At 47.6% G+C, this 20,321-nt stretch overlaps 6 protein-coding genes across 6 annotated transcripts; 2 read left to right on the forward strand and 4 right to left on the reverse strand.

Moving 5' to 3' along the window:
• Positions 1–230: 230 nt before the first annotated feature.
• Positions 231–1,350, reverse strand: EV420DRAFT_1618557 (uncharacterized protein; the record flags this gene model as incomplete). The annotated part of the gene is made up of 4 exons (XM_060475355.1): positions 231–787; positions 845–1,036; positions 1,095–1,136; positions 1,290–1,350. 4 exons carry the CDS (start codon positions 1,348–1,350, stop codon positions 231–233), a joined length of 852 nt encoding a protein of 283 aa, XP_060334836.1.
• A 3,399-nt stretch (positions 1,351–4,749) lies between these two features.
• EV420DRAFT_1618558 (COX4, subunit IV of cytochrome c oxidase) lies at positions 4,750–6,039 on the reverse strand (the record flags this gene model as incomplete). Its single annotated transcript, XM_060475356.1, has 6 exons — positions 4,750–4,796; positions 4,859–4,945; positions 5,003–5,137; positions 5,202–5,402; positions 5,750–5,753; positions 5,989–6,039. 6 exons carry the CDS (start codon positions 6,037–6,039, stop codon positions 4,750–4,752), a joined length of 525 nt encoding a protein of 174 aa, XP_060334837.1.
• Positions 6,040–7,292: 1,253 nt separating this feature from the next.
• Positions 7,293–8,659, reverse strand: EV420DRAFT_1303297 (maintenance of mitochondrial structure and function-domain-containing protein). The gene is made up of 5 exons (XM_060468432.1): positions 8,536–8,659; positions 8,458–8,485; positions 8,169–8,399; positions 7,937–8,115; positions 7,293–7,884 (listed from the first exon to the last, which is right to left on the reverse strand). Exons 1-5 carry the CDS (start codon positions 8,557–8,559, stop codon positions 7,336–7,338), a joined length of 1,011 nt encoding a protein of 336 aa, XP_060334838.1. The 5' UTR covers positions 8,560–8,659; the 3' UTR covers positions 7,293–7,335.
• Positions 8,660–9,471: 812 nt separating this feature from the next.
• EV420DRAFT_1093765 (uncharacterized protein) lies at positions 9,472–12,363 on the forward strand. The gene is made up of 13 exons (XM_060465794.1): positions 9,472–9,907; positions 9,957–10,251; positions 10,304–10,352; positions 10,414–10,628; positions 10,678–10,848; positions 10,896–10,961; positions 11,019–11,028; positions 11,085–11,218; positions 11,274–11,481; positions 11,537–11,719; positions 11,770–11,831; positions 11,888–11,904; positions 11,961–12,363. The coding sequence occupies exons 1-13, from the start codon at positions 9,741–9,743 to the stop codon at positions 12,103–12,105; spliced, it is 1,722 nt and encodes a 573-aa protein (XP_060334839.1). The 5' UTR covers positions 9,472–9,740; the 3' UTR covers positions 12,106–12,363.
• Positions 12,364–12,471: 108 nt separating this feature from the next.
• On the forward strand, positions 12,472–16,495 carry EV420DRAFT_1638463 (DUF221 family protein; the record flags this gene model as incomplete). The annotated part of the gene is made up of 22 exons (XM_060476830.1): positions 12,472–12,638; positions 12,692–12,767; positions 12,819–12,841; positions 12,891–13,031; positions 13,082–13,146; positions 13,203–13,711; positions 13,764–13,886; positions 13,952–14,151; positions 14,207–14,229; positions 14,284–14,373; positions 14,423–14,504; positions 14,559–14,602; positions 14,658–14,668; positions 14,723–14,804; positions 14,865–14,974; positions 15,032–15,052; positions 15,105–15,204; positions 15,256–15,288; positions 15,341–15,418; positions 15,473–15,628; positions 15,679–15,804; positions 15,858–16,495. The coding sequence occupies 22 exons, from the start codon at positions 12,472–12,474 to the stop codon at positions 16,493–16,495; spliced, it is 2,898 nt and encodes a 965-aa protein (XP_060334840.1).
• Positions 16,496–17,251: 756 nt separating this feature from the next.
• EV420DRAFT_1264110 (MFS general substrate transporter) lies at positions 17,252–19,266 on the reverse strand (the record flags this gene model as incomplete). Its single annotated transcript, XM_060467210.1, has 13 exons — positions 17,252–17,327; positions 17,376–17,567; positions 17,616–17,724; positions 17,776–17,907; positions 17,968–18,094; positions 18,144–18,207; positions 18,269–18,423; positions 18,472–18,639; positions 18,691–18,721; positions 18,765–18,820; positions 18,878–18,902; positions 18,968–18,990; positions 19,048–19,266. The coding sequence occupies 13 exons, from the start codon at positions 19,264–19,266 to the stop codon at positions 17,252–17,254; spliced, it is 1,377 nt and encodes a 458-aa protein (XP_060334841.1).
• Between the last annotated feature and the right edge of the window lie 1,055 nt (positions 19,267–20,321).

The raw sequence follows: 20,321 nt of genomic DNA on the forward strand, positions 1-20,321 counted from the left end.
TCACGCGAGCCGGTCTTGGTCAAACACGACTCTCGCCTATGCACATATATGCTTCGCGGGAGGTGCAATTTCTATGGCCTAACTTGTGAAGGCAGGTATCACAACGAAACGGGCGGCATAATCTCTCCGATAATCAAATTATGCCTGGGAATAAAGCTTGTCACATAATGGCTATAGGTGCTAGGTTAGTACAGCTATGATGCAATATTAAGAGCGTTCATACACCAAAATCAGTAGACGATGGAGATACGTTTGCCCACAAATTCATTCCACCGGTTAGAAACTGCATCCACCACAAAATGAGCAACATCCTTCCTAGAAACTGTATATCCACCCATTTCCTTGTCACTAACTCGATAGGCAGGCTTGTCTGAGCGGTCCGCAAGACAGGCCCCGTCGGTGAGAAAAGCGGGTCTCACCACCATGATGTTCTTCATTGACCCGGCTGCAGGTAAACCTTCTCTCTCCCTCCAGGTAGGGCCCATGATTTTCTCGTCAGGTTCTCCGTCATCCTTAGTGTTCCAATCCCAACCAGCGCAATAAGCAATCACCCGCTCCATCCCCATTTTGTCCTTGTGAGGGGCATCGAGTAGATACCCGTATATGGGTTTCAAAAGGAGAGGCAGGCTTGCGTGAGATTCGCGTGTGAGCCCCTTGGATGATATTGCGACGATTTTGGGGGTTGCGGTATGAGGTATGGTGCAAATGAGGTTTAGAAAGCATTGCGTGACGAGGTTTGCTGGGGTAATCACGGCGCCTTTGAGTGGGTGGAATTTGGGAGTACCGCCTGGGTCAATAGAGGTGAGAAATGGTGCATGTTCTGATGTCAACTAGGGCGGCTTACCGACTGTGAATAGGACCACATCGACGTCTCCATGTTTCGACGCCTCAGCCCAGACATTTTGTACGTCGGACTGTTTGAGCGCATCGCCCTGAACAAGAAAAGCCTTTCCGGACTTGACGTATTCTTGCACTCGGGCGTCGTCGTTGAAAACGCTGGGCGAGCGCAAAAGGAAAGTCACTGTCGATCCAGCAGCTATAAAGCGACAGGTCAGATTCAAGTGCTGAAGCTAGTGGTCGAGGTCTGTACGTACCCAATAACCGCAGGGCAGCGAGATACCCGATGTTACGGGAACCTCCAATGGCGAGCACGTTGGGACATTATTGAGTATAGGGTTTAGATGTGGTTCAATTCAACGAGGGGAGATGTCTCATTTCGTCACTTTATACGGAAGTAATGCCTGTCAGGAGGCTGTTCACTATCAGCTTGCCGACGGCAGACGTATTACCACGCAGGCGTCCGAGTTGTACGGAAGACCAGAGGATAGCAGTGCAATCCGAAGCAGACATCAATAGGTACGCGCTGATAAGCATCTAGCAATCCGATATCCCTACCTTCATATTTCAATAGCCGTTATCCACAGATCAACAAACGCGTCAGCAGGACTGGTTCAAGGCACCTGTACTTGTGGTACTGATGTGGTGTCATGTTTCCATGACACTGCACAGCCAGTAATAAACTCTTATCTTGCGCATGTACAGATGTTCGATATTGACAACGCTAAACATACTATACATAAACGTCACGAACGAAATCAATTGAAAATAGTCAGAATGTTTCTCAGCATCTCAAGGTCATTTCCAGGGGCCTGTTGAGGCCTATATCCCGCGTCCTCATCCGCTGCAACTGCATGCGAACGATGCTCAGGGTCTTTTGCAAGACAAAAGAAAACTGAATGGGCAAGACGTCTGAACCCGTTCTAGATTCATGGGGTAAGAATACTCTGCATGTTAACACCAATTGAACGCTTACAGAACGGAAAAACTTGATGATAGGGTCGCGCTTCGCCTCCCAGGCATCACGATCCTCCTTCGTTGGTCCTGCAGAGGGGTTCGTGCGGTTACGGGGCGGTGGATCGTACCTGCCCAAGATGCTGGGCCAGACGAACAGATAAGACGACCCTACGCTTTTGACTTTGGGTGTTTCAAAGAGCTGGGTTATTGCCCAAGACCCAATGCCTTGACCACGCCACCCTTCGTTGACTTGAATCTCTTCTACGTACACGATGGGACTGTCGTATATCTTTCTCGCGTCTTCGTCATCCCAAAGGCAAAGACCGCTCTCTCTGACCTCTGTGTTAAGGTGACCACAGGAGCTAAAGACAGCCAAGGCAAAATTTGAAAGATCCTGTAAAATTATTTAGTGGGAAAAATCTAGGAGACAGTCAAAGACGATCATACATCCGACACGTTATCTATTTGCCTGAAAAACATATTCCTCGGAATTCGCTTGACATCGATAAACTGGAAAACGATGCGGCCAAGTTGTTCGCCTGTGTCCTTTTTTTGAATAGTGTAAAGCAGTTGCTGAAAATGAGATACAGAATACATATTTTAGCATCATCACAGAGAGAACATGCGACTTCGGAGCGGCCTCTTACCTCTAACTATGGCCACCCAGCGGTATAAGTTGGCACATCAACGTAAGGGCGACCCCGTCCAGTCAATTTCCTGGGTTTGAGGACAAGGTCGCTTACTGGCGTAAACGTAGACATGGTCACAGTACGACTGAAGAGACGATTATTTTTTTCTGTCAAGCACTAGGAGCGGAGCTTGAAGCTTGAAGTTTGGAAGATCCAGAAGCGTTGGTCACCTTACGTTGTCGCACGAAGTTCTAACCCTTGATTTATTCCCTGTAACCAGGGCCGAACTTGAGCCTAAGATTCAATTGACTTGGTAAGCATCACTGGCAACGTCTGCATCTCGGAAAAGTGCTTCGCACAATTACGAAGCGACACACCGCGCGCGTGATAGACGTGGATGGAAACTGCTTTGAAGCGAACCCATTCCGAAGGGAGAAATATGATAACCTTGCTCTTGGTCGGGTCTCATTAAAGAAGGCATCATGACATCGGTATGAATACCGCTTCTTTGCAGGAAAGTATACGTTAGTACGAGAGGGTTCATGGTCGATACTCAATACGTAGCTTCTTCTCCAAGCTTGAAATCCGCATGCTGGTCAGCTGTGACTCGGCGAGAACGATGTACATGATCCCTCTTAAGACAGAAGAAATCAGCATTAGAAAGAGAGGTAAATCACACCTAAGTATATCGACATGAGCATACGTGCTAACAAAAAAAGAGAGATCAAGGCCTACTGACAAGACAAAAAAAATGATTATACTAGTTTGCGCTTTCCTTCAGTGCCATCCACTTGCTCTCTTGTCGGCTCTGCATTGGAGTCTGCAAAAGGATGGTTTTGTTACAGATGATTCAGAACCGTCAGCCAAGCGGATAGGTAAGGCGGGCCAGTGGCTTGGGCCGACTCTAAAAGTGTTGATAAGTTGGCACGGTAACTCTCCTCTACGACAAGTTCTTGAATGTATACAATGGGTGCGCTGGTCGTTTTCTGGGCGTCTACAGGGCTCATTCGGCTTACTTCGACTACCTGTTTAAATCTCAGAGTTAAATGATAGTCGTAAGATGTTGAAAGCTGGAGACATACATGAGAAAACCGTCGCCACCAAAATTCGTCTCCCGTTTTTGGGGCATCGATGTCTGATTTTCTCGTTGGTAAGCTTTAATTATCAATTGAATAACCTGCGGTTCTAGAACAGGCAGGTTCAGCCCGCGAACTAGGGGGATTGAATTAAAGATAAGCTCACTTGCAGCGACAGTTAATATTCACTGATACAATCGGGGTTCAATCCAAGATAAAACGTCATGTCAATAGGAACGAGCTGGAGATCGCCGGCAAGTGCAAAGGTGGTCATCGCGGAGGTCGACTCCTGGTAGAGGCGTGCCGAATCTCAGCAATGGAGCTACAAAGGTGACTACCGTTGATGTAGCCGCACAGATCATGGTTTGCTCTTCGTCTGTCGAAACTTCCGAGCTTCTGGTATGACATCAGTTTCAGACTGAATGAGAAGACGAATACTCTTCGCCATCCCTAGGCTCTGTGGGGCGTAGAGTCTATATGATCGGTTAGCTGCGGTGAATATAGTCAAGATCCTTCAATACAAACTGAAGGAGATATTTAATCAAGGCTGCCCCGGGCTCTAGATCACGGTGACGCATGTGAGCGGGAGAAAGTTCTGTCGACTCGGGCCACCAAGTAGACCCTAGGTGCAATTTGCATCAGTCACTAGTCACCACAAGCCAGTGCTCGCGCTGCACAAGGATCGTGAAATCATGCACATCGATTGGGCAGAAAAGACTCACTAGAAAACGACCTTGATGAACGTGATATGCGACGGAGATTGTCCGGCTGGAAAAGGAAGGCGGCAATGACAGCATCTAACAGCATCCAGTATTCAGTGCGGGCTCGGGTAAAGTCAATCAAACTATTCTTCTCTTCCTTCTGTCGTAATTTAATGATGGAATAGAGACCCGCTGCAAATCATGAATGAGTGCACTCACTTGCGAATGGAAAGATTAATGAAAACCATGGTGCGATCGTATGTCGCCGGATATCGGTAACGATCTAGGCTTCATATATTCGGAATGTTGGAACTTGACGAGCGCCTAGGACAGATACGGAGACGGTGAAATAAAAAAACATCAGATGATGATGGATGCTGATGTTGGCAGGTGGTCGGCTGAATTCGAAACATGGACAAACGCGCGATCCTTTTGGCTAGGTCAGTCATCTTGCCATGTTCACCCATCGTTAAAACATGCTTTAAATTGCAGGATATAACGTTAATAAAATTGGTGTAGGAGATAACTGTGTCTTTACTACACAGAGGTTTAATTCTGGACGAATCCTGGACCCTTGTATCCCTTCGACGAGATACCTGAGATAGAACATGTGCATCAGCAAACCAGTGATCAACGGAATCAAGAATCAACCGCTCACCTGTGAGAGGATTCATCTTCTGCTCAATGGCACGTTCATTCGAGGCCTCTTGCCACTCCTTGGTGATAGTCTTAGGAGGGGCAGGCGCTAACAATCGAATAACCTCAGATATCAACCCAGCGTCGCGAAGCAAACGTGACTCACCAATTGCCTTCACGCCCAACATCAGAAGATACGACACCCCCAGAAGACCCGCGACGGAGGCAGCAATCTTCAGGTTATCCCCGGGTTTACCAGCGGGTGCACGGTGTCCATGAGGACCGAAGGACACGAAGTACGCTGCAGCGTGCATGAACACCCGGGAACAACTGTACACTCATGTTGAGACGGAAACAACACTCACCGGCCTTTTTCTCCTCGATAGAGAGTTGCTTCCAGTCCTTCTTCTGGATCTCTGCAAGCTGTGAGCGGAGGGCAGCTTTCTCTTCGATGGAGATCGTGTCCCAGAGAGCTTCGACCCGTCCCAAGGGGATTGCAGTAGGCGCCGACGAGCTCGAGGCTGAAATGTCAGCTGCGTTAGCAGTGGTCGCTACACATCGAGCGGCTGAATATCGGAGGGGACGAAAGAGTGCGGGGAGCAAATCTCAGAACCTGCATGTTGGCAGAACTAGGAGATGATATAGACTAGACAAAATTATATGTCGAATCCGCACATTGGTCCCTGGACGCAATGATTGAACTGAATGTGGAAACAGGTCTATCAATGTTCTGGGATTGTGCTCCATTTTAGCCGGCTGCTCTAGACTCGAGTCCAGATTCCGGTAGCTATCAGGTAAGGCGGTGCAAGCGGATCACTATAAAAGCCGATTTCATTACACGAAATGACGCAGTCGGGAGAGATAAAGCAGACAGGATACTTCAAAAACGATGCTACAGAAAGGAGTTATGGACCTAGCTACAATTACAAACGAGGACAATCAGGCGGAGGTGTCATTCGAAGGACAATCTCTGGAGATATGTCTGCAAAAGTATTAGGCATCAGTAATTTTATTATTGGGTAGCGAAACTTACCCTTCGGATCCGCACGAGTAGCAAGCCCGCTTCTGGGGCTGGGTACAGTCCCTGCTAATGTGACCCTGAGATAAAAGACAATGAGAACAAGGACAAATTGGGGGTAGATGGATACGCACTATGCCGCTGCAGTTGTAACACTTAGAGCCTTGAACACAGTCCCGCGACATGTGGCCGACGCCGCCACAGGTGTAGCTATAACGGATCAATACTGTGAGATAACGAAGAAGTCCGAGAATGCAGTTTTAAGCACCAAGTCTTTGCGCTTCCACCAAAGGCACCTCCATAACCCGAAGATCCTCCGGCGTCAGGGCAGGCGCGAGCGATGTGGCCAGTCTTGCCGCAACGATAGCACTCAGTTCCGGTGGCGCCTGAACCAGAGCTGGCATTGGCACCGGTGCTGGTTGGGCAGTCGCGAGACTATGTTAAGAATGAATAGATGGACGCGCGCAACAGCAGCGAGATACGCACAATATGGCCCTCTAAACCGCATTTGTAGCAACTCTTCGCCTTGGTCTCTCCTGTGCAGTCCCTTGAAACGTGACCTTCCAACCCGCCTGTTGATAGCGTCGGTTAGCAGAGAATAAGGGAAGAAAGAACATTAGCTTACAGTTGTAGCTAGACGTGATCGAGAAGGGGAAGAGGGGGTAAACGTCTGCCTCCCGTGAGGCAAAAAGGATGGTGTTACCAGGTAGGGGTGCCTGCCTTTGGGCAAGACGCAGCTTGATGTCCGACTGTAAATTTGCGTACGGGTGCATTGATGAATGAGATAGTATATTGCAAAGTATTGAGAGATATGCCAAGTCAGAAGTCAGTACAACACGAACAAGAAAAACGGTTTCGGGGTAAGGAAAAGTAGCTAATCGCTGCATACATGGAGAACCTCCCCAAGTAAAACGAGCGCAAAATAGAGAAAGGAACCAAACGACACCACGCACATCCGCCACAATTGAAGCAACCTCGAGCACCAGACATATTTGAGACTGTTTGATTGAAATTTTTTGAGCTGTTCCGAATAGATGCTGTTAGAGCAGCGACAGAAAGACTAGAGAGACTCTGCGACAGGTGGAGCGAAGGCAACGTACCAAAGTTAGATGGTGGTTTAAAAGAGAAATGAGGCAGATCGCTTTTTCGGACGCTCCCAAGAAAAAGCTGTGATGAGTCAGATGGTGACTCCCTTTTTGGATATAAACATTCTTCGTTTGCGCCACGGACTTAAGGGTAAATATGAGATCGATGAATATTAATTTGAGCTAGAACTAGGCCTAAAGAAGTAAGGATATCCTTTAGATATCTCTCTGCGTGTCCAAGAACGATACAGATGACAGAAAAATAGCAAGCTTTTGAGCAAACATACCAAGGATTTGAAGCCCTCGGACTCGCGGTCCACCACGAGGCATTTATTCTCTCACGTTCGTCCAAAAAGGTCAACTCAAGCGACGAAATTGAACATAAAATGAATACATTTACAGCCCCTTCTGATCCCCGTCAGTTTTGCTCGTCTCCTTGGTCTTTACGTCCTCCTTCTCGCCCTTCTCACCCTTCTTGCCATCTCCTTTTGTCGGTTTCTTCTCATCAGGAGTGCCCTCTTCGAACTCTGCCCGGCCAATAGTCGACTTGTTATCCACCAATGCGTGCAGCGCAATCACGGCCCGAAGCAGACTGCTCATGTATACCACGAGCAGCTCATCATTCGTACTCGAAGCAAAGCTTTGTGTCGTTATTGGATCTGAGAGATTGGGTAGAAGATTCAGAGCGTCTTGGAGGTGATATATTATCTGATGGTTCACGGGCATCTTCCCGGCAGCAACCTCCACGAGATATTTTTGAACGTCACTCAATCGCGATTGAAGACCTCGTAAGGACGCCAACTGCTCTGTCACCCGCGTCGCCAGTGTCGTCGTTGTCGAATCCTTGATGTCTCGCAGTAGATGCTCGACACCGATCTCCTCTGCCTCTTCAGCCTCGATTGCCGATGGAACATGCTGAAACGTTTTCCGTGTCTCTGTACCATCCTGTCAAAGGATCAACGCTAATTCATTAAGAAATAAATGGGAGACGACGCACGTCTTTAATCTCCTCAACTGCAAAGTAAGCGTCCGTAGGTATCCCCACGGTTGTCGGCCGCACATCTACAATAACCATGACAGGACGAGCAATGAATTTCTTGAACAAGTCATTGATCTCCTGGTCTGATGCCCTTAGCTTGGGACCCGAGTGATACCATCCAATCAACCTCTCCTTCGCTACGAAGACCGATTTCATTAATGTGAATCCTAAATGCCTAGACAATGCGTACCGTTAACTTTCTTGAACATCTCATACATCCCCTGTATATAGTTGTGGTCCAAAAACCATGTCTTGCTGTCCTTCTCGTCCTCTTCGAATGGTATACCGAATGAGTTGGCAACGTTAATGGTCTTGCCGTTGTCCTGTCCTAGTAGGACACCGACGACGCGCTTGTGAGAGTTCCGGGAGACAGCCCGAGCATGGTGGTCAGCTACGGAGAGGAGAACGAGAGGGTGAATGACTGCGAATCCAGGCGTCCGTCAGTTTCTTCTAATACAGCGTGGCACGATCCAACGTACTGACGGTAGTATTGGCTAGAGCGGACAGCTGCAAAAGATTGTCAGTATGCCCTAGATTTTACTTGAAGAGATAAGTACCTGCTCTGTCGTACTGGCAACCATGATGGAAAAGGGTCTGAAGAGTGTACTAACAAAGATTACTGACGCGCACGACGCGCGTACTTCTCGAGTTTATAGTTATTGTCCAAAGGCTTTCACGGGCCGTCCTGCCGTCGCCAAAAATTTCTATTATTATTATTATACTTTTACTTTTATTTTCAATTTATTCTCAGACCGACCCACAAGTACCCACAAGCATCAGTACTGGCAGTAGCTAGCCACGCGGTGGTAGAACTGGTGCTAAGTCGCACTCTCCTTCTTGCACCTAGTCCTGCTATTCGGTTTTTTTGGTGCGGTAGTATAGGGTGTGTGGAGTATACTCGGCAACGGACGTGTGCAAAATTTCCTACTGCCGAGTACTAGAAGCAAGTTCTGCTTGCCTCTTGACATCTTTAAGTATTTATGTCTAATTTAGGGGTAGTCATCTAGTCGTCTGTCTCTTTCCCAGCAACTGTGTTGATGAAGGTGAGTATTGCCCAAATCCGAAACCAGAACTACAGAACTGATTCCGACCTTTAGTAGTTCGATTGCTGAAAACTCTTTTTTACGACTAATAACACATCCCACATCCTGTTACATAGGAGCTGGTGAAGAATCAGAAAAAATTATCGTTCGATTGGTAGGAGGGCCAACGGAGGACTGGATTCCTCGGGCCGATCTCATTCTCTTCCAGTCTTCTACCTGCCTATTGATGTAAGTACCACCAATATCACTGAATCTAAGACTCTTTTACTCGCACAACGTGCTTATTTTACTCCTTCAAGCTATCCAAGCTGTGTACCTCAGATAACAAGCACTTACCAGGTCTTAAATGCCAGTAAGCCCTACGAAGTTAGCATCCTTGCCTGCTAAGCCTTTACTAGCTAGGGAAATAAGCTATTCCCAATCTATATGCTGTTCGTAATGGTTACTTTCCTGAACCGGAATGAACCCAGAACGAAGCTTCTAAAGTGCCATTCCCGGATCCGCGATGTGGCATATATATCTATGATAAGCTACACTCTGGATGTCTTGGATTGAGTCCCGTGGCATTGTAAGGATGACCAATGGCTTATCTAGTACGTATCGCGGGAATATGAGGAGAAGTCACAGAAGGTCGCGCCATCTTTCGTCGGTAACGCGCGAGTCAGCAACATGTGCAGGGATATATATATCAACTCGAGGTTTCACCCCAACCCCCACGAATGATGCGCTTTCTCGTATCCATTCTCTCGGCTTGCTTGGCCACCGCAAAATTCGTCTCACAAACGCCGCTTTTTTCAGACATCTCCCATCACGAACTTCTCCAAGATGACTATTACGAGTTCAAATGGCCTATTCGCAAGGTCGCGATCATCGGTGCCGGACCTGGGTATCTTTTGTTTTCCTTATTCCCTGATTGGCTATTCACTTCTGTATAGGGGTCTCATAAGTTATAGAGAGTTCATCCAAGCGGGATTCGAGGTTCGGTTATTCGAGCGGGACGATTTCCCCGGAGGGAACTGGCACTATAGCGAGGAAGTCCCACCTGACGCCCCTGTTCCTAATGCAGACCCCTCTGTGGGGGACTTCGTCCCCTCGTTGCCGCCGAAGGGAGCAAATCTTCCCTACACAGAGGAATACGTCGATGAAGATGCTACTGTTCTTCTTGATAGATGGCGGAACCACAGGGAACCCAAGCCTGTTTGGGCATCCTTAAAGTCGAATGCACCCTCAGTGAGTTCAACTTAATCTGCTGGAAGGCTACTCTGTACTCACGAGACCCAAGGTGCATCAACAGATTAGGGAAACGCCTTGGCCTGAAGGCACTCCCTGGTGTTCGTCTCCCTCTTATCGTGAAACATGAAGTTTGAAAGGCTAACCTGCTAATTTTCGTAGCTTTGCCTCACCTGACGTTACAGAGATACCTCCGGGCATTTGCATCATGGCACGGAATTAATACCAACGATGACAATCCTAATGTGTCGTATTCAACAAGAGTCGAGCAGGTCGAGAAACGGTTCCGAGACAACCGACACGTCGGCTGGACGCTCACTTTAAAACAGTTCGTTCAGACTGGTGACCGGACGTCGAAGGCAACTTGGTGGACGGAGGTATATCTCTGTTTCGTATATCGTCACGAGTGATCATTTATTTCTACAGGATTTCGATGCCATTGTCGTAGCTACTGGGAGATACAACGCTCCGAACATCCCTAACATCGAAGGGCTAGCAGCTTGGGCCGCACAGTTTCCTGGAAGCATCCAACATTCGCGTCAATATAGACGTCCGGAGCCGTTCTTGAACAAGACGGTTTTAGTCGTTGGTGCTGGAGTAAGGATTCGTGACCTCATCAATTCGACTGACTGATGCTTGGATAGACGAGTGGCGGAGAAATAGCTAGAGACCTTAATTTCCATGCTCGGAAAGTTTACTTGTCGACTAGGGTGCGTTGAAATGATCTTCTACATGGCTTTTCTATTTACATAGTTATTCCTGCTTAGCCCGATAACAGTGCGCTTGCTGTATTCCATACCTTTTTGATCTCACCTTGAACTCTGTTCGGCAAGGTACTGTACCTCATTTCCCTCGAGAGGCCCAACTTGGTCGGGTACCCGAAAACACCACTTTCATCGGGGAAATTAAGCGCTTCCACCCGGCATCGGATATATCTACCGGCAAGGTGGAATTAACTAACGGGACAGTAAGATATCCGGTTTCAATTACATCTAGTTGTTGCTGACTGTTGGGTTATCTAGGTCCTCACCGGCATAGATCACATAGTATTCTCGACAGGGTTCAAATATTCCTTCCCCTTCTTGCGTCAGTGTCACGATTCATCGCTGGGTCCGAATGACCGGGCACAACCTGGTACTCCTCAACCTATTGTGACGGATGGTACTCACCTCCGCTCTCTTCACCTGGACGTGTTCTACATCGAAGAGCCCACCATTGGATTTATAAATAGTAGGAACCCCGTTATCAGAACATCTTTTTACCATTGCTAACAACGCTGCTTCAGTGAACGTTGGCATGCAGTCGTTCTCGTATGCGGAATTCACCTCCTTAGCGCTAGCGAAGGTGTGGTCAAACAAAGCTAAGATTCCTGATACCCCGACGTTGTGGCGTTTGCACGAAGAACGGACTCAGGAACAAGGAGGATATGGCAAACATTTCCAATTCTTGGGTGCGAAAAGGAACAGAGGTATCAATCGGATTTCGACTTGATACACCGTGCTGAATTTAGTTTGCTAGAAAAAATCAGGTTCTTTGTTGCCTGGTTGAATGACGCCGCCTTGAGGTATGGAGGTAGACAGGTGTGTAATATTCCTGTACCCGCTTTCTAATGTTGCTAACACGACTTTCTAAACAGATAGACGCTGCGCCCGGGCAAGTCACCTTCTTTTATATCACCTTCTCACTTACCTGACTACCATGGCAAACAGCAACGACGAGGTATTGGCAATTTGGGCTGCTGCGAGGTATGGGGATGCTCATCTCTCCGAGTTGTCGGATTCTTCTTTCGCTCCTTTGACCGCCGAGGAGAAGGCAGATAGAATTGTAGACATCATCTTCAGTGATGACTGGTAAATATATCACCGTAGATAAAATTGGTGTCGCTATGTACCATTATAGGTCCAATTGCAGTGGCAGTGCTTGAATTTGCTGAATTTTGTACAGTGGTCACAGGTTCACTATTGCTCTCCGCCTGCTCTCCACTGTGCACTACCAACCCCCACTGCCACTGCACCACTCCGACTAATGGCTATATGTACTAATGCTATGGCGCCCACCTATGACTTGCCGAAAGGGTGATTTTCGGAAAATGACGTATTCGGAGCCAGCAACAATCACCATAAAGCACATGACAGGTGTGGGTCAATGCGGCATGGCAGTCCAGAAAACAAGTGATGCTATTTCGCTTCTCTTCTTTTTGTTTTCTCCTTGGTCCACACTATGTCTGTGACTGCAGAGCAGGCCAGCAACAACAGCACTACTAAAACGTTCGTCACGGCGCTGGTCGTCAATGGCGCCCTTCTCGCTGCTGAAGTCGGGGCTTTTCTTATCTTGAAGCAGAAACTGGGGAGGATTTATAGTCCGCGGACGTTTCTACCACCTCCAGAGTGCGTGATGCCATTATTTGCTTCTTTCCGTTTTACTGACGTTGTGAATCCAGTAAACGAGCAGAAGAATTACCGAAAGGCTTTTGGCGATGGATCCCTGCCATATTAATGTCGCCACCCGAGGATATCGTAAGTCGTGGCGTCGCTTTACAGTGCGTTTGAAGCTCATCTACTTCCCAGATACACAAGAATGGATTGGACTCGTGCGTATACCGTTGAACGTGACCATGGGCGTTCCTCATGTCCCTGCAGATACATGTTTCTTCGATTCATCAAGATGCTAATATGGATATTCGCCGTTTTCACATTTTTCACTATGGTCACCATTGTTCCGGTCAATGTCGTTGGCGTGCAGTCGTCCATTACGGGTTTGGATCGCATTAGTTGGTCAAAGTGCGCTGGCTCTGTTTGTGATCATGATATATACTGATTCTGCTTCTTAGCATCGTCAATAAGGGGGACCAAAAGCGCTTTGCCGCGCATATAGTCGTCGTCTACCTTCTGACTTGTAAGAATTTCGGCAATTTGCTTGCCACATGCCCGATTGACGGAGACCTTCTCTAGTCTTTGTCTTTTACCTCATCCGACGCGAGATGCTCCACTTTGTGCATATGCGACACCAATTTCTTATCAGCAAGTCACATTCTCGCCTTGCACAAGCGCGTACAGTCCTCATTACTTCCGTCCCGATCGAATTGGCAAACGAGCATGACATGCGTGAATTTGCAAGTTTTATCCCCGGTGGAGTGGATAGAGTATGGTTCTATCGCGACAAGAAAGTTTTGAACGAGCTCTTCGAGGAACGTCAAGAGCTCTGTGGGAAGCTTGAGTCCGCCGAAGCTGATGTACTCAAACAAGCAACGAAAGCGTGGCGTGCCAAGCAAGCTGCGCATAAGAAGGCTCTGAAAAGGAAACCGAAAGACGAGGAGAGTAAAGAGGAACCGGAGCTGGTCCTATCCCCGGCTTCTCAAGAGCTATTAGACGAACTCGTTCCTGCTAAGAAACGGCCGACCCATAGAATTGGTTTCCTGGGGATTTTTGGTCACAAAGTTGATACCGTGAAGTGGTGTAAAGTTCGTCCTAACTGGTGTATGTTTACCCCTGAAGTTCTGATGTGAATTGTAGGACGAGATCTCGCGGCTAAACTCTGCTATCGAAGAAGAACGAGAAAGAGGTGAAGGAAAATTTCTTGGAAGCGCATTTGTGCGGTGCAACTTGCAGATTGGGGCCCATGTGCTTGCCCAGTGCGTCAGCTACCATGAGGCAAGTTGGCTGTTTGTTCTTAGATACATTATTTCTCATGGGAACCACAGCCTCTCACCATGATCGACAAATGGATGGAAGCTCATCCCAAGGATGTCGTGTGGCGGAATCTTGATGATGGCGCCCTTGAAATGCGCGGCCGGTATCTCACCTCTTGGCTTGCTACCATTGGACTCATCATCGGGTGGGCGTTCCCAGTAACGTTCATCGGGACGTTGAGTAACGTGGATGATCTTTGCATCAAAGTGCAGTAAGTGTCCTCAGCAAGCTTGTCAACTTTCTATTGAAGCGTATGCTATGTCCAGCTGGCTAAAATGGGTGTGCACGTGTACGAGTTTCTCACAGAACTGATGATTAGAACCTATCTGATATACCGCTATAGCGCCGGATCCTGTGCCCGCTCTCATACAAGGTGTTCTTCCTCCGGCTCTCTTAGCTGGGCTCTTTGCATTACTTCCTTTCATTCTACGCGGTGCGTCGTTAAGCTTTTTGGCTTCATATCGTTAACGTCTGCTATTCAGCTCTCGCTTGGTATGAATGTATACCTCGGTATTCGTTAATATCTGTCAGCGTTTATCGCCGATTCTTTTTATTCCTCTTGATGTAAGCAAGCGCGTGCACCGTTGATTACAGTGCTCATAGTGTTTCTTCTCCTAGCCATGGCTTCCTCATCGTTACTCTGAGTTCTGGAATCACAAGAGGTTCGTCATCCCAGTCAACTGTGCCTTCAATTCTTACACTGTATTGGCTCTGCAGCTATACAAGATGTGAGTCATGACTTGTCGTTCGTCATACGTGTCTGGACTGATTTATGATCGCAGATCATCGAGCAACCTACACAAACAGTCCAGAAGCTAGCTCAACAACTTCCTGGCGCCTCTATATTCTTCTTAACTTACATGTGTTCGTTTCTCTATGTTCTTATGCTTCTTTGTGGTGGCTGAGAGGCTGTGTGATGTTCAGTGACACAAGGGTTTGCTGGTGCAGGAGGCGCCTTGGCACAACTGATGCCACTTGTCCTTCACTACATCAGGAAGTGGTTTTTGGGGCGCACACCAAGACAGGCTTTTTCAGTGCGTTAACGTCCTGCCACTTTATCTTCGTAATGTTAACTCTCGTTTGTTCTTCAGGTTACCTATATGATGCCCTCGGTTGGCGCTCTCTCATATGCATGCGTAACCCACAGACTAATAGTTGACGTAGGCTGATTTTGGTATCATCCTCCCAAGACTCTCTCTACTAGCAACGATTGCGTTCGCTTATAGCGTCTTGAACCCACTTATTAATGTGATGGCATTGCTCAGTTCGTCCAAGACCTCGCTCAACGTTTCTATATGACTGAGAAATTATATAGGCTATGTCATGTTCTATCTTGCATTCAAGTTCCGTAAGTAAACTCCATTGACTAGGATGTATTGCAGCTATTGATGTTCCTTCAGTTTGTACCCAGGTTTTTGATCAGCCCGATCAATCCGAAACGGGCGGTCTGTATTTCCCTATGGCAGTATCAAATCTTTGTGAGCAGTCTTCTACGTGAACGCAATGCTTGTGCTAAATGAGTTCAACTTTAGTTGTCGGTTTATATATCCAACAAATCTGTCTAGCGTGCCTATTCTTCTTGAAGGTCTCGATTACCAGAACGTCTTCTATCATTGAGGGCGCTTTCATGATTATCCTCGTGGCGATTACCGCTTGTGTTCAGATATACATACATCACAGCTTTGATCGTACGTTCAGCAAGTTTTTGAAAATCATACAGCATTCTAACTCCGCGCAGCTATTACCACGTATCTTCCCATGTCTTTGGCTACTAAGAAAATGGCCAAGCGGTATGAGCAAAGACGACAAGAGAAGGTTGGTATGTCTCCTGTGGATATAGAGCTGGATCTGTTCAGCCGACAGCGTGAGCCCTTTTTCTCTCTGGCCTGGTGTTGTCATCAACTTATCAACGCCTAGATATGAAAAAGATCAGGAAACGGATAAAGCGGCTTCCCAAGACGCTAGATGACAAGTTTGACAACTTGAAATCTAAGGTTACCTTCGAGGACGAGACGAAACCAAAGAGCTCAAAGGAATGGAAAGGAAGCGCGCTGAATGAAGACAAAGAAGACTTCCAATCTCACGAAGGAGATGACATTGCCGAGGCCAGCGGTGTTGACCCTCGGTATCCAAACGCTACCCCTGAGCTGATTCGGCAGGGCTCTGATGTATCCAGGACGTCAACTTCATCTCAGCAATCCAATAACAGTGAGAAGGCGGGTAGTTCCGAACGGTCGGCTCGAACGAAATCCATCGACAGCAGTCGTCCTATATTAGAGCCTCCGGAGCCTGCCGAAGACGGTCTTTGTGATGAAGAAAGCGATGACGAAGCTGACCAGGACGAACATGCGTTCGATCATCCTTCGACGTACGTGGAGCAGCCATGGATATGGATTCCGCATGATGTGCTGGGGTTGAGCCAGGTGTTGGTAGATGATCTGAAGAAAGCGGGCGTAGAAGCGAGTGATGAAGGTGCTATGATGGATAGGAAGGGAGTAGTTGAGGTGACTAGAAATCCTCCTGATGAAGATTGGGTGGGTGGCCATGACCGATAGTAGTAACTGCCGTGAAGTTTTATCCTCCAAGACTCGGGGGGATTCCATACTATACTGACATGTACATAGCTATATCACTGTATCATACACGGAACGCACACTATCTCAAGTTGATCATCGCGAACCGCGTCTTCAGAAACGATGGCATTCAGTTTGACATGCCCGCATGCCCGTATCTAATTTACCGATGGCTGAACAGGTACTAACTTTGGCTCGATTGCTGTTGGCTGGAAGTTAGATAGCAAGTCTGCGATGTGAAGGATCAGGGCTTTCGTTGGTAACTTTCGTCTTTATCACGATCTTATACGTTTCGGCGTCAATTTTCTAAGTATTCCGTGCGCTTCTTTAGGACTTCGAGGTGTAAAGACACAGGTCAAGCTGTTGTATACGGTATTGCAGGGTCCAACGCGTCTAAATGTATCCATACAGGACTACATATGGGGTACGCACTACGAAACTCGCCCTGCTGCTGCTCTATCTAGGTTGATCGTGTCTGATCGTGTCTATACTTGACTCGTAGTCAAGGACGTCGCTAATACAGAAGCTATTGTGCATGACACTGTCGACGCAGATGGATACCAATCGAAGAGAATGCGTGACTTAATGGCCAGTGAATCTGTAGAATCAGAATGATGTTCAAGTTAATAAGTAGGTATGATTGAAGCTGATTGTTGTGAGTCCCCGACGCTATGGCAGATATCTAAGAAACCAAATATAATAATTTAAACGGTATAAAATGAAAGCGTTGCTTATTCTCTATATCTTTCCCAAAGATTTCCCAAGAAGGAGATGCCGTGTGGCGGTCATCAGAATAACACCCAGCAGTATCGTACTGCCTGTTGAGACATGTCAAACATGTTTTCAGGCAGTCAGATTAGACCTACCTGCGAAGAAACCGACGGCCTGGAATCCCCTTGTGGCGGAATTGATATCTCCAGATATCGGAGGACCAATTAGTGCCCCAATGGAAAGGATGCTCATACATATGCCGAGTCGACGGCCGACATCGCTCGGGTCACCCATCGCCATCAAGGGACTAGGCAGTAAAGACATATAAGCGCCGGACGAAAGTCTAAGTGATAGTTAATAAATGTATCGGCGACGCCTCGCTGAAGCATACCCATATAGAATAGCAACGCAAATCAGAGATGCTTGATTTGGGGCAAAGGGCCAGGAATATGTGAATATGGCCGCAAACGAGGTCAGAGGAATCATGATATTAAGCGGGCCTAAGACACAGTTAAGTGGATAGATTTACGAGTTGACGTGAAAGAATGCACCATAACGGTCAGAAAGACCTCCCGCGATGTATCTCCCAACACCGCTGGAACAATTCACGATGGCGACCAGATAGAAAGAGATGTCAGTCGAGATGCCTAGCGAAACTGCACTGACATCGATGTACGTTAACACTGCCATTGGAATACGTGAGTTTCAAAGAAGCCCTTGGGTAAAGATAAGCCAACACTGACTTGTGTAGATTCCGAGAAAGACGAAAAAAGAGGAGACACAATAGCAGGAGAAGGTAGCGGATCTAAAAGAGCGGAAGTTGAAGAGACCCCCAACGACATTGGTTGGTGGTAAACGCCGCTTCAAAGTCTGCTTGAGGTGAGAAAAGGCGCCACACAACTCCGGAATGGTCACATACGGCATTTGCTAAACAGAGGGTAGTCAGAAGAACAAAACCGATGACCCGCATCGTCCACGAGAATCTTTCAGAATACCGGTACACGTAAGTCCCTTAGTGAGGATATCCAAGGAGTAAACACATACCCAATACGAGGAATCAGGTTTCTAGCCATGATCGGGATGACGGTGCCACCTATTGATGAACCAATGGCTACGAGCCCCAAGGCCATGCCCCGTTTCTTTTTGAACCAATGGGCGATGACGGCCATCGTGGGCCCGAATATGCCGCCACTTGCGAGCTTAAAAGGACAATTAACAACGGGATGAATTAGATAGAAGATACGTACCCCGACTACGAACCCCTGACAGAGAAGAAATTGCCAGTACGCAGTACATTGGGCGGTCAGAAAGGTGGCGAGGATAAGTAAGGCGCTGCAAGAAAGAAGGATCGTGTGGAAGTAGCCCAAGTCGAAAAGGCGGCCAACGAAGATTCCTGGAAGGAACACGAGGCAGTACTACACGGCCAAATGAACACTAGTAGATGTGGGGGTCGTTATCATACGTACCTGTATAGAGCCGATCCACGCGCTGGAACAACTGGAGATCAGTGAACCGAGCAAGCGAAGGAGAACCTTCTTACATGCTCGAAGGAGAAGAGTCTTTTAGAAGAGTTTCCTGATAGTATTCTTGAAAAACCTGTGGACCGTAAGTGGAGAGTCGATGACTGCCATTGCTACCGAGATGGAAACTCACGCCCCAGGCGTTCACATAGCCAAACCTAGGGACACCCGGGTGCGGTAGAGTCAGCGGAAGGGTGTATTGCGGGAAACCTAGAAGACTTACGTTGTGAATGTGCAACACATGCCCTGGAAGAAGAACTGCTTAACACGCTGGTTTGGTTTGCCGCGAATGTAGGTACTCACACCAAATACGACCAGCCACGCTTTAAGACCACCGTCGGGAAAATCAGAGCCGCCCATCGCGGTTGTTATGGGTACTCTGACCTCGAGGGTCTCGGGGCCACGTTCCTTGTCGTCCGCGTCCCGGATAGTCAGGGAATGGACGACTTTGACGTCGTGTCCGATAGAAGAGATATCCGTTCGGTCGCTGTATAATGGGTCAAAGACCTTTTTCTCAGACATGAATGAACACTCGGCGGTAGACATGAGGAGAGGTGGGAGAGTAGGTGCACGAGGAGCCAAGGTTGTTCTCGTCTTTTATACACTCTCGAAATCATGACGCCGTTTCAGAGATTCATGGATCTTGCTACAGCCGGAAGAACTAAAAAATATATCGCGTGTGATCCATAGGATCAGAGCAATGTAAGGCTAACCTTGTTCTTTTGGACACCCGCGAATCAGATAATAAAAATGCCATTCCCATAACTAGCAAGACAAATGACCCGTGTGGGTAACATCCGCCGAAAGAGAGTCTCCGGATGTGTCTGTCTTCGAAGACGATGTCGTATCCGCCTCAGAACGCACATATCCATTATCCATAGGATGCCGTAAACTGAGTTGGATAAGCTTTTCGAGGTTGTACTACCGTTCCAATAATACATTCTTGGGAGGATCAACATCCGACGGAGAATAAGGAGTTAACCGCTTCCGGTGCGTCAGGAATTCTGTGACTCGAAGTTAGGTCGCGAGGGAATGAGGGTACGTTTGTAAAGAGGGTACTTTCTGTCCTTGGGAGACTTGTGGAGCCGTAAGAAAGGTAAATGAGAAAACAGGTAGAACAGACACCTGAAAGACAGTGACTTCAATATATGATGGAACCTGATTCGGTGATCGGAGTAGGATATAACACGCGCCAAGAGCGCGACGCGATATGAAGTGGCATGGTCTCAATTATCAAGACGAGGGGAACGGCTGGTGACACTGCGACTGGTAACCGGTACGTAGAGTACTGCGCGATTCTAGGCCATTTGAAGGAATACATTTTCTATACGTCTATGATAAAAGAAGAGCACGCGGATAGCCAAAGGACAAATATATACCTCTCCAAAGGGACCACCGGTCAGGTAAAGGGGATAACCAATAGATTGACGAGGATCTGGGGTCCTTCGACTCAAGTGGTCGAAGACCGTCGACGGTAAACATGGAACCCGAAACCGAAACGTGCAAGCCTTGCATTTCTAGAAGTCTAGTCAATCGAGCTTTTCAATTCTGCGCGGAATGATGGAGTCATGATACGG

This window comes from Desarmillaria tabescens (genome assembly GCF_030435595.1).
Source record: "Desarmillaria tabescens strain CCBAS 213 chromosome Unknown EV420scaffold_7, whole genome shotgun sequence".
NCBI classification, from domain to species: domain Eukaryota; kingdom Fungi; phylum Basidiomycota; class Agaricomycetes; order Agaricales; family Physalacriaceae; genus Desarmillaria; species Desarmillaria tabescens.